The sequence below is a fragment of the Monodelphis domestica genome, chromosome 4 (assembly GCF_027887165.1).
Source record: "Monodelphis domestica isolate mMonDom1 chromosome 4, mMonDom1.pri, whole genome shotgun sequence".
In the NCBI taxonomy this organism is placed as follows: domain Eukaryota; kingdom Metazoa; phylum Chordata; class Mammalia; order Didelphimorphia; family Didelphidae; genus Monodelphis; species Monodelphis domestica.
In genome coordinates, this window is record NC_077230.1 from 57,770,261 (window position 1) to 57,785,927 (window position 15,667).

General features: G+C 34.3%; 1 protein-coding gene across 1 annotated transcript in view; it reads left to right on the top strand.

The window, feature by feature from the left end:
* Positions 1 to 15,313, top strand: part of ADGRG7 (adhesion G protein-coupled receptor G7) — an 80,074-nt gene extending 64,761 nt beyond the window's left edge. The window contains exons 17-18 of the mRNA XM_056826080.1: positions 1,213 to 1,363; positions 14,338 to 15,313. Coding sequence (XP_056682058.1) covers positions 1,213 to 1,363; positions 14,338 to 14,580 — 394 coding nt within the window. The 3' untranslated portion in view covers positions 14,581 to 15,313. The remainder of the gene's footprint in view (positions 1 to 1,212; positions 1,364 to 14,337) is intronic.
* Positions 15,314 to 15,667: the final 354 nt, after the last annotated feature.

The window sequence follows — 15,667 nt, forward strand, 5'->3', positions numbered from 1 at the left end:
GAACCTCTCTGGACCCTCAAGTTTTCCTAATTTGCAAAATGAGGAGATCCCAAAGGTGGCTACTAGGTCTAAATTCTAGATTCATCCTTTCTTCAGACATGACATAAAAGGCAACTTAAAATGCAAAGTTATTAAGAGAGAGTGAAATTTGTTAGAGAATGTGCCAAAAAGGAGAGAGAAAGCATGGGTCTCGCCCATCCATAAAAGTCAGATAGGGAGTCCTGTGCAAAGGTTAATGGGACAAAGAAACATGGTTAGATTAAAAAAAGCTTCATCCTGTTTTACTATCAGCTGATTACTTCTCTGCTCTTTTTCTTAGTTAACATGAAAGTAGAAGGGTGGGAGAAAAGGAAGATATTTCCCAGACCAGTCTCTATGGGCACACACATAGTAATAATAATCAGTAAACATTTACAAAGCACTTTAAGATTTGTAAGATGTTTTACATATATTATTTCATTTTATTCTCACAATATCCTTGGGAGGTAAGTGCTATTATCCTCATTTTATAGGAGAAGAAATATATTCAAAGGTTAAATTATTTACTCAGGGTCATACCCAAGAATCAAAAGAAGAGACTCTCCCTGATGGATTCTCTTACTATATTCACAATAAAATTTCATTATGATCTTTAAAAAAAGTAATCCCCAGCAGAATAACCTGGAACCACCACTGAGTAATTAACCTAAATGAAAGCTTAAGTGTGGACTCACAATTGGGAGCCAGTCATTTTATAGATTTCTACACAGCTCCAATCTCCTTTATAGTGATTTAGTTTGCGTAATTATTATATTCTCACTCTTAACTATTATTTTTCTAAAGATTAATAATTTTAATGTTCAATGGAAATATGTAATATTTAATTTTTTTAATTTAATTTAATTTTGTTTTTCCATTGCCTAGATTTCCCCTTTAATCTCACTTTTAGCCTCCTTGAAAGCAATCTCTTATGACAAATATATATTTTTAAGTATAAGAAGAAAAAATATCACCAAAATGGATACACACATAAAAAAAAAAATCTGTCAGGGTATGCAATGTTCCATACTTGTGGACCCTTTACTTCATGTAATATATATATACAAATGGGAACCCAGGGATTCTCTATATAAATGAATCACAGGTCCTCCTCTCGATGCCAAGTGATGGTGGTGATAACTTTCCTGTCACAAACCTGGGTCATTCTTTCTTTTTTTTTAATTTTCTCTCCAGCACAAAAAAGAACTCAGCTCTGAAGAAGATTCTTAGCACAATATCCATTGCTGTGATTTTTGGGCTTACCTGGATTCTGGGTTACCTGATGCTAATAGATAATAACAATATAATCTTCAATTACTTATTCTGCATTTTCAACACAACACAGGTATGTAGAGAGAATAGTCTCCCCCCATCACATCACTGAAATTGTGTCATCCTGGGTCAAGTAATTATCTTCAGTAACTTTGAAGGAGGGTCAGGATATTCCAAACTCTACTTGGCAACTGAGCATTCGTCTAATAATTTGTGGAGGTCTAAATTTCAGAATCACAAAACCTCCAAGGTAAAAAGAACCTCAGAGGTCATCTAGTCCAATCCATGCCTGAACAGGAATCCTTGTATACCAGTGGGGCCAAAATCAGGTAGAAAAAAGGGCCACTAAACTGTTTATAAGAATCTCTGTCTGCATTGAAAACTACATAGTATCATTATGTTCTAGTGTATTTTAATATATATTTCAAATATTACCCAATTATGTCTTAATAAGACGGGGGCATCCCTGAGACTCCTGAGGATAGCAGCTGACCTCATGTTCGACCTCTGCTGTACAAAATCCCCTCTATGCCCTCTTCTCTGTTCACCCCAGTTCAAACACTCGTTATCTCTTTGTTATTCAGTTGTCTGATTCTTTGGGAGTGTGACTGAGGTTGTCAGCGATACTGGACTGGTTTGCCATTTCCTTCTCCAGCTCATTTTACAGACTAGAAATTGAGGCAAACAGGATTGTGTGACCTGCCCAGAGTCACACAGCTAGCACTTGCCTGAGGCTGCCATGAGTCTGTGATTCCAGGCTTGCCACTAGCCACTGTGCCACCCAGCTGTTCTCCTCACCTTTTGCCTGTACTATTCTAGCTTCATCTTTGCCTTCCTTGACTCTTGCTGCTCCGGTCTGTTATCCATAAAGCTGCCAGATGAATCTTTCTGAATCACAAGTCTTAACAGCAGCCCCTTATCCTTTCCAGGATCAGATACAGTTTTCTAGAACCTGAAGGTCTTCCTGACCTGATCCCTTCCGGTACTTCCATTCTTACACATTATTCCCACTCTACCAGCTTCTTCTCTTCTGATGGTTGCTTCGAATTTGTTTCGGGTGTCTTGTACGTCCTTAGCAACGAGCATGCTTTGAATGTCTCCCTCATTTGAATGTTAGCTCCTTAAGAGCAGACTGTCTTTGGGCCCCATAGTACTTCTTCGTATAGAGACGAAACCAATGCTTGTTGGCTGATGAATTAATCCACGTCTTTTCATTTCATCCACAACGACATAATGAGATTTTCTTTACTGCCTAGCAGAAAACTTCATGTTTTCTTAGGATCAGAATCCTTCTGACATGTCTAATATCCCTTTGAAAGAAAGAAATAAGGTTGCTCTGGCGTGATATTGCTAAGGAGTGTACATCTGCTTTTAACCATCATCATTTTCCTTTCTAAATGCTCAGAAATCACGCCAGGTTTTGATCTTCCCGGTATTACTGCCAGGCTAGCTGAAGTACAGCTTTTAAAATTCATCCTCTCTCCCATTCTTAAAATGGAAACATTGGCACATCTCAACCTAGCAGGGCACTTCCCTAGTTTTCCACGATCTCTCAGGGATGACTGATCAGAACAGCAATCACACATGTCTATTTGTTCTAAATTCTGGGCTACAGTGTATCTGGGCTTGTTGACTAACTTAAAGGTATTGAAGGTAGTTTGTTACACATCCATTACTCTTACTTAACACAAACAAGAGATAGTATTTATGCAGTCCTTTATGGTTGGCAAAGTACTTTACATAGGTTAACTTATTTGATTATTAAAACAACCCTTTGAGGTACCTGCTATTATTATCCTCAATTTAGAGATGAGAAAACTGAGTCTCAGAGAAGTTACGTGATTGGTCCAGGGTCACACAGCTAGGAAATGTCTGGGGAAAAATATGAACTCAAATCTTCCTGATTACAAGTCCTCATGATTTACCCATTGTACCATTTAGTTGTCCATTGCACCACCTTGTTCTATCTACCCCAGGATCTTATTAAAATGATTTCAAGATTCAGATTTATAAGTAAGAATATGAGTTTATTGATGATGAGGCCAACACATAGCCAATAGATTGATGACCAAAGATCCCGGACACGCCATTAGGCAGATCCATAAATAGTTTTAGGAGCTAGTTACTTAGCCCCAACCCTGAATATCCCAAAACATTTTTAATTTGTGAATAGCTAACTAAGAGGTGGTCCATCAAATTCTCACAGTTCCCCACACTCCCATAATGAAGGCCACATAGGGCAAGAAGAAAAGCCTTGTCACTTTTTTATTAACCAAATTTTGTTAAAAGGAAGACATTCATTGGGATTTTTAAAGACAAAGAAAATGGAAAAAGCAGAGTCTCTGACCCAGAACCCAGGCACAAAAATACACAAAAATACTTTCTAACCCATAACCTTTTTTTTTTTTAAACACTTGCCTTTCAGCAATACTGTGTATTAGTTCTAAGGCAGAAAAGCAGTAAGGGCTAGGCAATGGAGGGTAAGTTATTTGCCCAGTTTCATACTGCTATGAGGTGTCTGAGGCCATATTTGAACCCAGGACCTCCTGTCTTTAGGCCTGGCTCTTAATTCACTGAGCAACCTGGCTACCCCTACTCATTATTCTTAAATAGAAATTAGTATATGAAAAATATTCTCACAAATCCAAAGATCTGTTAGTTGGCAATTGGGATACAGTACCTTTGTTATCTCTATTGTTATTGTGGTGAAAGGCAGTTGGTTGCCAGCTGTTGTGAGCTGTGTAACTGGGCCTAGTTAAAAATGGCTGAGTAAAACTACTTAGAGACAGTCTTCACAAAATCAGTTGAATAATTCTTGAAAGGATTAAGGTAAGAAAAGAAAGATAAACAAAGGATTTAGGATTTATTCCCTCATCTAAAAAGAAACTAAACTTAACTCACACCTCGGATTCTGGAGAATCATTTTTCTACTCCAGTTTCCTTAACACTCCTTAATCTAGTCTAATTCCCAGGGTCTAGTCTAAATAAACTATGCTAATTAATAATCCTCTTAGTTATAATTAAGTTACTGTCTCTGTATATCTCTTCCAGCTTTGAATCAGTTTGTCTTCTCTCACTGCCCACTGCCAGCTTTCCAGGCCTAGGTTAGGCTTAAGACAGCCCTCAAAATGGCCTGCCTCTGTCTGCAGCCACACAGAGGAAACCATAGTCTCTCTCTCTCTCTTTTCTGTTGGTCTTCTCCACAACCTTATTCCCAACACTCCAACCTTTTTCCTCTTTCAACTGCCACTTGGTTTTCCAGTTTCCCAGAGAACCAATCCACTATCTTCCTCCAGGCAAACATACCTCCAGGAGTGAATTTGCAGTTGTATCCCAACAGACTCTAAGCTTCTCAGGGTTCCCTACAGGAATCCTCTCCAAGATTCTAGCAGTGCCTTAAAGGTAATCTGATCCTATCTTTAATTACTAAGATCTTATTTACCCTAAAATACTTATTTTAATCCCAATAGAGAATTTTCCATAGTAGAGAAAGCAGAAGGAAAATTTAGTCATTCTTTCTGCTCTTTTTCCTATCATCATTGTTGACATGTCTGTCCTTTTACTTCTTCCTGTTCCACAAACTGCTTTTAGAAAGAATCCTAAACTATTATACTTTGCTTTTCTTTACCAGTCTCGGCTCATGCTGGGCTTTAGTTTACCTGACAATACTTTTACTAGACTCTGCCAACCTCTTATATATTCATCCTCTGTTATGTGCCTTTGTTTTTATATTCTGAATAGGTCTTTTAAAAAAAATTAGTTATTGGTGAGTTCTCTGGGCATCCATATTAGTCTCCTTGCATGTCTTATTTTTTCTCCTTATCTGAATTATTTTCCATTATGTCTTCAGGATTTTATTCTTGAGATTTTCTTGGATTGATTTCTCCCATAGAATTTTAAGCTATAGGAATCTACCTCTTTCTTTCTCTGAACATTTTTGTGTCTGTTTTCTCCAATCTAGGATTTTTGTTAGACTTTCACACTTTCTTCTCCTCTGTTTCAGACTTAGAGGGAGTTTGTGACTGCGAAAATGTGGGTTCAAGACTGTGAATTGCCAAAACTGTAAAGATAATGTTAGTGTCTTGAATTAAATCAAAAATAAGTGGTCGCCATGGGAAAATTTCCCAAATATGAAATATCCAAGTCAGCTGGGTTTTATGGAGATTTTGATTAATACAAATGAAGGAATTAAGGGAAGGGAGAGAGTCAGAGTAAGAGGAAATAGTAGGAAAGGGCCTAGGCCTGAGCTTTAAAAGAGACTAGTCAGTCCTTAATCACTCACCACAAGATCGTTCCAAGCAAGCTCTAGTGTTCAGAGAGACCAGCTCTTGACCTCCAATTCAGCTTTCAAAGCTGAACTAACACCAGAGACCTCAAGCTCCTTCCTTTTAAAGAAAATTTCCTGTTGTGTCACCTCTCATAAATTTTCATGTCTACCAATCATAGTAGACGCTTTTCCTAGGACTGCCCATTCTTAGTTTTCACCACTCTTTAGTTCTCACCTTCTCTGGGTAGACTATACTTCTGAGTACTTCACACCTCTTTGTTAAGCTTGCTCTTTGTAAGTTGCTTGACCTTTTAGTGGTTAATTTGACCTTCATAGGTACTTAGCACCCTTTTGTATTAGATCTAAAAATAGACCTAGCTTAAGGGCTTTTGCCTCACTATTAGTATGGGTTGGGGACTTTTTCTCATTGTTCCATCAGGAGTTTACAACTTTATCTTCCCCTACAGTATGCCTAAGTATGGGTGGAGTAATACATTCCTGATCAAGTACCTTCCTTGTTTAAAATGGGGAATAGCCTTAACCAAATGTTCCAAAGTAGAGTCTGAGAAATTTTAAGATTCACAAGTTGTAATCACTTCCTTCCTCCACCCTACAGAGTTCAAATTATTTTTTTCTCCAACAACTAGTTCCTTCTCCCTGTTAATTAGAATTAGATCCCGTCTAGAACTCTACTATATAAGTTTCTTCACCTTTTGAAAGATGGAAATATAATTAAGGGAAGTGAAGAAGTGATTAGCTGCATTAATTTTGGCAGAGAGAGGGCTCCAGTAAATACCTGGATAATTGAAATCCACCATCACTACTATTTCTTGACTCTGGACCAGTCTTATGATCTATTTCCCAGATTCCTCCTCTAGTTCCTTCTTCTGCCTCAAGAGTCTGATATTCCCTTGACAAAGATCCTCCCAATGATTTTTACCCAAATTCTCTCTATCATGCTTCCCTTTTCTGTTTCTAGGATATATTCTATTATTTTATCTTCTTAGTTTATGATGCTACCTTGAATCCTATTTTACCTATTCTGCTTTTTAAAAATGAGATATATCTATCTAGAACCATGATCTATAAATGGTTTTCATCCCACCCAGTCTTAATGATACCCTTGAGATAAAATTTGCCTTTTAGCATTGTGATTTCTTGCTTGCTGCCTAAGCAATGAAGATTTTTTTGAATAGGTATTTGAGGCTATGGGTTTTACTTTTGGCCCCTTTCTTGGATTTTTGTCTCCTGTGAACTTCTTGGAAATGTAATTGCTATTTTTCTTCATTAAAGATATTCTTTATAGTATCTCAGTGCATATCTAAAGCTTAAGTCTCCTTTTTTTCCCAGACAATCTTAAAGTTCTTTCTCTTCAATTTTAAAGAATAAGGTAAATATGTTCTACTCATGAGGAGGATGTCATTCTTATATTTTTAAAGAATGGTATAAAAATTGAAATCCCTTTTTAGAAACTATCTCCTTAACCAGCTGTTCATTCTTCTTGGACAGGGTGACCCTAGAAAGCAGTAGATGGTTATTTTAGGAGCCTAGATCCCTAGAGGAATAGCTGTGATTATGACCCACAACTTTGTATGGGACTAAAGCTCTATTTTTCCTTAGAATCATTTCTAAGTGTAAAACTAAATATATTTAATAATAAGATTTCAGCAGTATAATTTCAGGCCTTTCCCTACTAAAATTGGCTTAATAACAATAAAATAATGACATTAATATTATTGTCAACTTCTAATTGCAGAGAGTCAGAACACGATTATTAAAATGGAAGACAAGGGGGAAAGGCTAATTTGACAGCAATTAATAAAAAAAATTGTGTTCAGAATATATGCTTGTGTTAACATTTAAATATGTTCTAGAAATTTGCAACATTTTAAAGGAAAAGAATGATGCCCTGGGATTTGATTCAGAGACTCTTCTTTTTAATTCTTCATCCTCTTTTATTTCCAATCCAAACTAGAGATAGTATCAGCTCTCTAAATCATTCAATGCTAAGGTGTCTTTCCTGCTCCATATATTTATTTTCTTAACTTCTCTGGCTTAAGGGAGGAAATCTTTGAAAAGGTTTCTTTTTTGGATTGCAGATTTAAAAAACCAATAAAAATAAATAAGAGAGTGAATTTGGGCAGCAAAGTACTTGTTATGTAGGGTATTTATATTAACAAGAAATCAAAAGCAAGATTATTCATATAATGTACCTCTAATAATTTTAAGTTGATTGTAATAATTAAACATATTGTGAACCCGTCTAAGGAATCACTCTGTGCCAGCAATCCTTGGCTAACAGAAGTTCTCCTAAAAGAAGTGAAATTCCCTAAATTGTTGTTGACTCATATTTAGCCAAGAGAAGGATGTTTTCTTTTATTTTTAGTGAAAATGTTTATATTTTACATTTTCCAATTGCATGTAAAAATGATTTTTGCATAAATTAAAAAATCTAAATTCCAAATTCTATCCCTCTCTTCCCCCTTCATGAGAAGGCAAGCAATTTGATAGAGATTTTATATATACAATCTATAAAACATATTTTCCATTGTAGCCATGTTGCAAATGAAATTAGTTCCTCGCCAAAACCAAGAAAAATTAAGAAAGTTTTAGAAAGTATTTGATCAAAAGTCTTTGATTTGCATTCAGACTCCACCAGTTCTTTCTTTAGAGATGAATAGTATTTTTCATCACAAGATCTTTTTTTTTTAACCTTTACCTTCTATCTTAGAATCAATACTGGGTATTGGTCCCAAGGCAGAAGAGTGATAAGGGGTGAGTAATTGGGGTTAAGTGTTGCCCAGGATCACACAGATAGGAAATATCTGAGACCATATTTGAACACAAGATCTCCTGTCTCCAGGTCTGGCTCTCCTCCCACTGAGTCACCTGCTTCTTCCCATCTTAAGTCCTTTAGAATTGTCTTGGATCTTCATATTGCTGAGAATAACAAAGCCATTCATAGTCGATCATCACACACCATTGGTACTGTTTCAGTATATATACTATATACATTCTCCTGGTTCCACATCCTTCACTTTGCCTGATTTCATGTAAGATTTCTCAGGTCTTCCTGAAAACTTCCTACTCATTATTTCTTATAGCACAACAGTATTCCATCATGATCACATATCACAATTTGTTCAGTCATCCCCCAACTTGGGGGCATCCCAAAAGAGCTATTATAAATGCTTTTGTATAAGTAGGTACTTCTCCCCTGTTTTTTATTTCTTTGGACTCCAGACCCAGTAGTAGTATTGCTGGGTCCAAGGGTATGCAGAGTTTTATGGGCTCTTGGGCATGGTCCCAGATAGCTCTCCAGAATGGTTAGATCAGTTCACAATTCCACCAACAGTATATAGGTGTACCAATTTTTTTTTCATATCCTTCTTGGCACTTATCATTTTCTGTCATATTAGTCAATATGATAGGTGGTACCACAAAGCTGTTTTAATTTGCATTTCTCTAATAAATAGTGATTTAGAATATTTTTTTCATATAAGTATAGATAACTTTGATTTTTTCTTCTGAATACTTGCTGTTCATATCCTTTGACCATTTATCAATTGGGGAATGATTTATATTATAAATTTGACTCGGTTCTCTAAATATTTGAGAAATGAGGCCTTTATCACAAAAATTTACAATAAAAAATCTTCCTCAGTGTTCTGCTTTCCTTCTTATCTTGGCTCCATTGGTTTGTGTGAAATCATTTTAATTTAATGCAATCAGATTTATTCATTTTACATCTCATTGTTCCCTCTCTCTTGTTTGCTCATAAATTCTTCCCTTGTCAATAGATGAGAGGTAAAATGTCCCCTAATTTGCTTATCATATCACCCTTTATGTTTAAATATTCTGACCATTTAGATATTGGTCTGTACCCAGTTTCTGCCAAATTGCTTTCCAGTTTTCCCAGCAGTTTTTGTCAGAGTAAATTCTTGGGGGCAGCTGGGTAGCTCAGTGGATTGAGAGCTAGGCCTAGAGATGGGAGGTACTGGGTTCAAATTTGACCTCAGACACTTCCCAGCTGCGTGACTCTGGGTAAGTCACTTAACCCCGACTGTCTAGTCCTTACCACTCTTCTGCCTTGGAACCAATACAAAGTATTGGTAAGGATTTAAAAAAAAAGAGTAAATTCTTGTCCCCAAAAATCTGGATCCTTGGATTCGTCAAATAATAGATTACTATTGTTATTTACTCCTGTGTATTATATACCTAATCTATTCCATCAACCCACTACTTTATTTCTGAGCCAGTACCAGATTGTTTTGATGATTATCAATTTGTAATATAGTTTGAGATCTAGTACTGCTAGGCCACTTTCCTTCACATTTTTTTTTTCTAATTAATACCCTTGATATTCTTAACCTATTATTCTTCAGATGAATTTTATTGTTTTTTTTAGCTTTAACATAATTTTTTGGTAGTTCAATTGGTATGGCACTGAATAATTAAATTAAATTAGATAGAATTCTTATTACATACTCATGAACAATCAATATTTCTCCAGTTGTGTAAAAATGACTTTATTTTTGTGAAAGTTGTTTTGTAATTATGTTCATATTGGCTTATCTTGGCAGGTAGACTCCCAAATGTTTTATATTGTCTGCAGTTATTTGAAAACTGTTTTCTATTTCTATCTCTTCCTGTTGGATTTTATTGATAATGTATAAAAATGCTAATTATTTATGTGGGTTTATTTTATATCCTATAACTTTGCTATTATTTCAACTAGTTTTTAGTTGATTCTCTAGGATTCTCCAACTATGTCATCATGTCATCTTCCTAATCACTTATTCTAGTTCCTTCAATTAAAAAAAAGTCTTCCCTTATTGCTATAACTAGCATTTCTACAATCCTGAGTAATAGTGGTAATAATGGGCATCCTTGGTCTACCACTGATCTTATTGGGAGGGCTTCTAGATTATCCATGCTAGAAATAATTCTTGCTGAAAGATTTTGATAGGTACTTATTTTAAGGAAAATTTCACTTATCCTGATACCTTCTAGTGTTGTTGTTTTTTAATAGGAATGAGTGTTGTATTTTGTCAAAAGCTTTTTTTGCATTTATTGAGATAATCATGATTTTCATTGTTAAATATTTTCAATAAGCTGACAGTTTTCCTAGTACTAAACCATCCTGTCATTCCTAGTATGAATCCCATCTGGTCATAGTGTATTATCTTTGTGCATTATTGCTATAATCTCCTTGTTAGGGTTTTACTTAAAATTTTTGCAAAAATATTCCTTAAGGAAATTGATTTAAAGTTTTTCTCTGTTTTTTGTTCTTAATTTAGACATCAGCACTATATTTGTGTCACAAAAGATATTTGGTAGAACTCCTTCTTTGCTTATTTTTCCAAATGTTTTTTATAGTATTAGATTTAATTGTTCTTTAAATGTTTGGTAGAATTGACTTGGGAATCCACCTGATCCTGGGGATTTTTCTTAGATAGCTTACTGATGGCTTGCTTAATTCATATTTCTGTGATGGAGTTAACTATTCTATTTCCTATTCTGTTAATCTAGTCAATTTGCATTTTTGTAAATATCCTTCCATTTTATTTAGATTGTTAGCTTTATTTGTGTATAACTAGGTAAGTGGCTCTTAATAATTGCTTTTATTTTCTCTTCATTGGTGCTGAGGTCAAACTTTTAATTTTTGATACTGTTAAGTTGATTTTCCTCTTTTATTTAAAAAAAATTCAAATTAACCAAAGGTTTATCTAGGTTAGAGATTTTTTCATAAAACCGGTTTTTAGTACTTATTAGTTTAATCTTAGAATTTTATTAATAGCTCCTTTGATGTTTAGAAATTAGAATTTGGTGTTTAATTAGTCTAATTAATTGATCTATAAATATGACTTTGACAGTATCCTATAAATTTTGGTATGTTGTCTTATAGTTGTTATTAAATGAAGTTATTGATTGTTTCTATGATTTGTTTTTCAACCCACTCATTCTTTAGTATTAGATTAGTTTTTAATTAATTTTTCATCTGTGGTTTCAATAGCCTTTTGTTGAATGTAATTTTTATTACATTATGATCTGAAACAGATGGTTTTAAGATTTCTGCTTTTTAAAATTTGGTTGTAAAGTTTTTAGACCCTAATACATGGTCATTTTTGTGTAGGTACCATATGTTACTAAAAAAAAAAAGGTACATTTCTTGCTATTCCCATTCAATTTTCTCCAGAAATCTATCAAATCTAATTTTTATAAAAGTCTATTCATTTCCTTAACTTCTTTCTTTTTTTGTTAGATTTACTTAGTTCTAAGAGAGGAATGTTGAGGCCCTTTATTACTATAGTTTTACTATTTCCTCCTGTAACTCATTTAATGTTTTCTTTGAAAATTTGGATGCTAAATCATTTTATGCATATATGTTTAATACTGATATTACTTGGTTGTCTATGGTTTATTGTTTTTGTTCAGTCATTTTTCAGTCATATCTGACACTTGTTACCCCATTCAGGGTTTTCTTAGCAAAGATACTGGAATAGTTTGCCATTTCCTTCTCCAGCTCATTTTACAGGTGAATAAACTAAGAAAAAGGGGGTTAAGTGACTTGCCCAGAGTTACATAGGTAGTAAGTGTCTGAGGCTAAATTTGAATTCAGGAATGAGTCTTCCTGTTCCCAGGCCTGGTGCCAGGAAGAGGAGTCTTCCTGGTGTTCTCTTTACTGTACAACTTAGTTGCCCTATTCTCTGTTTTACCTATTAGTAAAATGTAATCTCCCGCTTATCTCTTTTAATTAGATTTATTTTTGACTTTTCTTTGTCTGAAATTATGATTGCTATCTCTGCTTTCTTTTCTTTCCTTTTTCAACTTAATTTGAAGCAAAATAGATTCTACTCCAATCTCTTATTTTAAGTCTGCATGTATATCTCTACTTTAAGAGTAATTCTTATAAACACCATATTGGTGGATTTTGGTTTTTAATCTACTTTCTTATCTGCTTCCATTTTAGAATGAGTTCATCCCATTCACATTCACAATTATAATCAATAACTTGGTATTTCTCTACAATATATTTTTCTTTTGTTCATCTTTTTCTCTTTCCTTTTATCCTGTCCCTCTTGAAAAGTCTGTTTTGCTTCTTACCACCACCTTTTCCTATCTGCCCACCCTTCTATCAGCCCCTCTTCCTTCTCTGATCTGTCTCCACTCCTACTTTCCTCTAGGGCATGATAGGTTTCTATACCCAACTGAATGAGTATGTTCTCTCTTTTAACCTATTCTGATGAGAGTAAGGTTCAAGAATTTCCTTCAACCTCCCTTCCCTAATTTTTACTTCCCCTATAAAAGCTCTTCTTTTAATGCTTCTTTTTATATCAAATAATTTATCAGATATAGAATGAAATAATTCATTGCATTCTACCTTTCCCTTTCCCCTTCTCCCAATGAATTCCTCTTTTTTGCCCTTTGAATTTTATTTCTTTGAAATCATCTCATCATAGTCAACTCACATGTATAGTCCTTCTTCCAACTACCCAAATAATGATAAAGTTCTTTGGAGTTATGAATATTATCTTCCTATGAAGGAATGTAAACAGGTTAGTATTATTGAATCCCTTATATCTCTTTCTTGCCTATCTTTAACTATATCTTGAGTCTTGCATTTGAAATTCAAATTTTTTTTTTATTTAGCACTGGTCTTTTCATCAGGAATGCTTGAAAAGCCATTATTTCATTAAATATCCATTTCTCTCTTATAATTACATTCAGTTTTGCTAGGTAGGTCATTCTTGGTTGTATTTCTCATTCCTTTATCCTCCAGAATATCATATTTCAAGCCCTCCAAACCTTTTATATTGAAGCAGCTAAATCTTGTGTTATTGTAATTGTGACTTTCTGATATTTAGATTGTTTCCATCTGGCTGTTTGTAAATTTTTTCTCATTAACCTGAGACTCTGGAATTTGGTTATAATATTCCAGGAAGTTTTCATTTTGGTATCTCCCTTTAGGAGTTGATTGGTGGATTCTTTCAATTTCTATTTTGTCTTCTGGTTTTAGGATATTAGGGTAATTTTCATCGATAATTTCATAAAATATGAGAGTGAGGATCTTTTCTTGGTCATGGCTTTCAAGTGGTCCAATAATTCTTAAATTATCTTTCCTGCATCTATTTTCCAAGTCAGTTGTTTTCCCAAAGAGATATTTCACATTTCCCCCTGTTTTTCCCTCTTGTTATTTTATTTTATTATTTCTTAATGACTCTTGGAGTTGCCCAATTCTAATTTTCAGGAATTATTTTTCTCAGTGGGCTTTTGTATTTCCCTTTCCATATGGCCAATTCTGCTTTTTAACACAATTTCTTCTTTGGTAAATTTTTTTACTTCTTTTTCTATTTGGTTAATTCTGCTTTTTGAAGTTTTCCCCCCTTTTTTGTGCCTCTTTTACCAGGTTGTTGACTCTTTTCATAAATTTCTGGAATCTTAAATGATTACTTGATTTACAACCTATGATCTCACCAATATAAGGAACTTCTGGTATAAAAACTTCCTTTCCTCACATGAAGATCAGCAACTCTTATAATTTGTAGTCTTAGAGAATTGCCTATATCCCTGGGAGGTTAAGTGACTTGTCCATGGTCACATAGAGTATACTAAATTAGGTTAGGCATTTGCCTCTCTTAGCTAAGAATATGAATCATATTTGTAAGTTGTAAACTAGAGAGGAAGATAAAAGGATTGGAAAGGGTGAGTGTCTTCATTGAATGTTTCTTTGGTTTTTAATCTTTGAATTAATGAAATTGTTTTCATTCCATCTATAGGGATTGCAAATTTTCTTCTTCTACACTGCTAGAACAAAAATCTTCAAGGATAAGATTTCCAATATGTTCAAGTCAATGTCATCTGCTTTTGGGAGGATTAAAATGCCTTCTCTACATTCAGAGGTGTATGTTTTGCTTAGATCTTTTCCAACCAGAATTGAGCAATTTAGATTGTTGGAATCATCTAAGTTTACCCAGAAGACATTTCATTCTGAAAGTAGCCAAATTAACTTATGCAACTAAACGGTAAAAATATAGGTTTGATACTCTATTTTTGACATATCCAGTATGAATTTTAAATGATTTCTCCCCTTCCTATTAGTACTTAACCTTATCAGGCCCCTCTTTAAGTATGTTTTTACCATGGGAAAAAAATAAGAAGATATCGTCTGTCATACAGAACTACAACTACCATTTTTCACACCTCAGTTGTTACACAGTGCTCTCTCTCTCTCTCTCTCTCTCTCTCTCTCTCTCTCTCTCTCTCTCTCTCTCTCTCTCTCTCTCTCTCTCTCTCTCTCTCTCTCATAAAAAGTGCCTAAAAATCAATTGGAATATAAAGTCATCTGAGGGGGAAGGGCAAAGGAGACAAAGCCTCTACTGTATGACAACTCCCTACTTTAATTATTCTTGCTGAATACCTCAGTCATTCTATGGAAATGAAGTACTGTAAAAGACCTGAGACACTGCCCTGGTCACCCTAGGTATAATTCTGTACTTATATCAAGAAAAATGATTTTAGGGTTTTTTCTATTAGTCATTATATTGTTGTAGGAAACAGCTTGAACTACAAAGGATTGAAAATTTATATGTATCATATCATATAGGCTAGAAGATTGTGATTTATAAAACCTATTATCTTATGTTGTTTAATAGATGACATTCTTAACTACTAGAACAAAAAAAGGGAAATGCTTTGTACTACTGATATGTATGCACTTTGCTTTAGTTTTATTTCTAATAAAAAAGTTTTATACCATGTTGTATATGTATGTATATATTTTCTACAATAGAATCTTATCTAGTTGTTTGGTAAAATGACTATTATTATAGTTAGCATATAAGAGACAGAACTAATAAAACTCCACTGGATCCATGATTTCATTTAACATTCAATCAACTGATAAGAATTTATTACGTGACTACCATATAATAGGTAATGAATATACAAATTAAAGAAAAACTGTCCCTGCTATCAGAAAGCTTATTTGGAGAAACATATACATAGAATCAAAGCATGTGCTAAAGAAATAAACATTAAATTTGGGCAGGACACTAGCAGTTGGAGTAATTAGGAAAAGCTTTATGAAGAAGGTATCTTTGAGCAGAT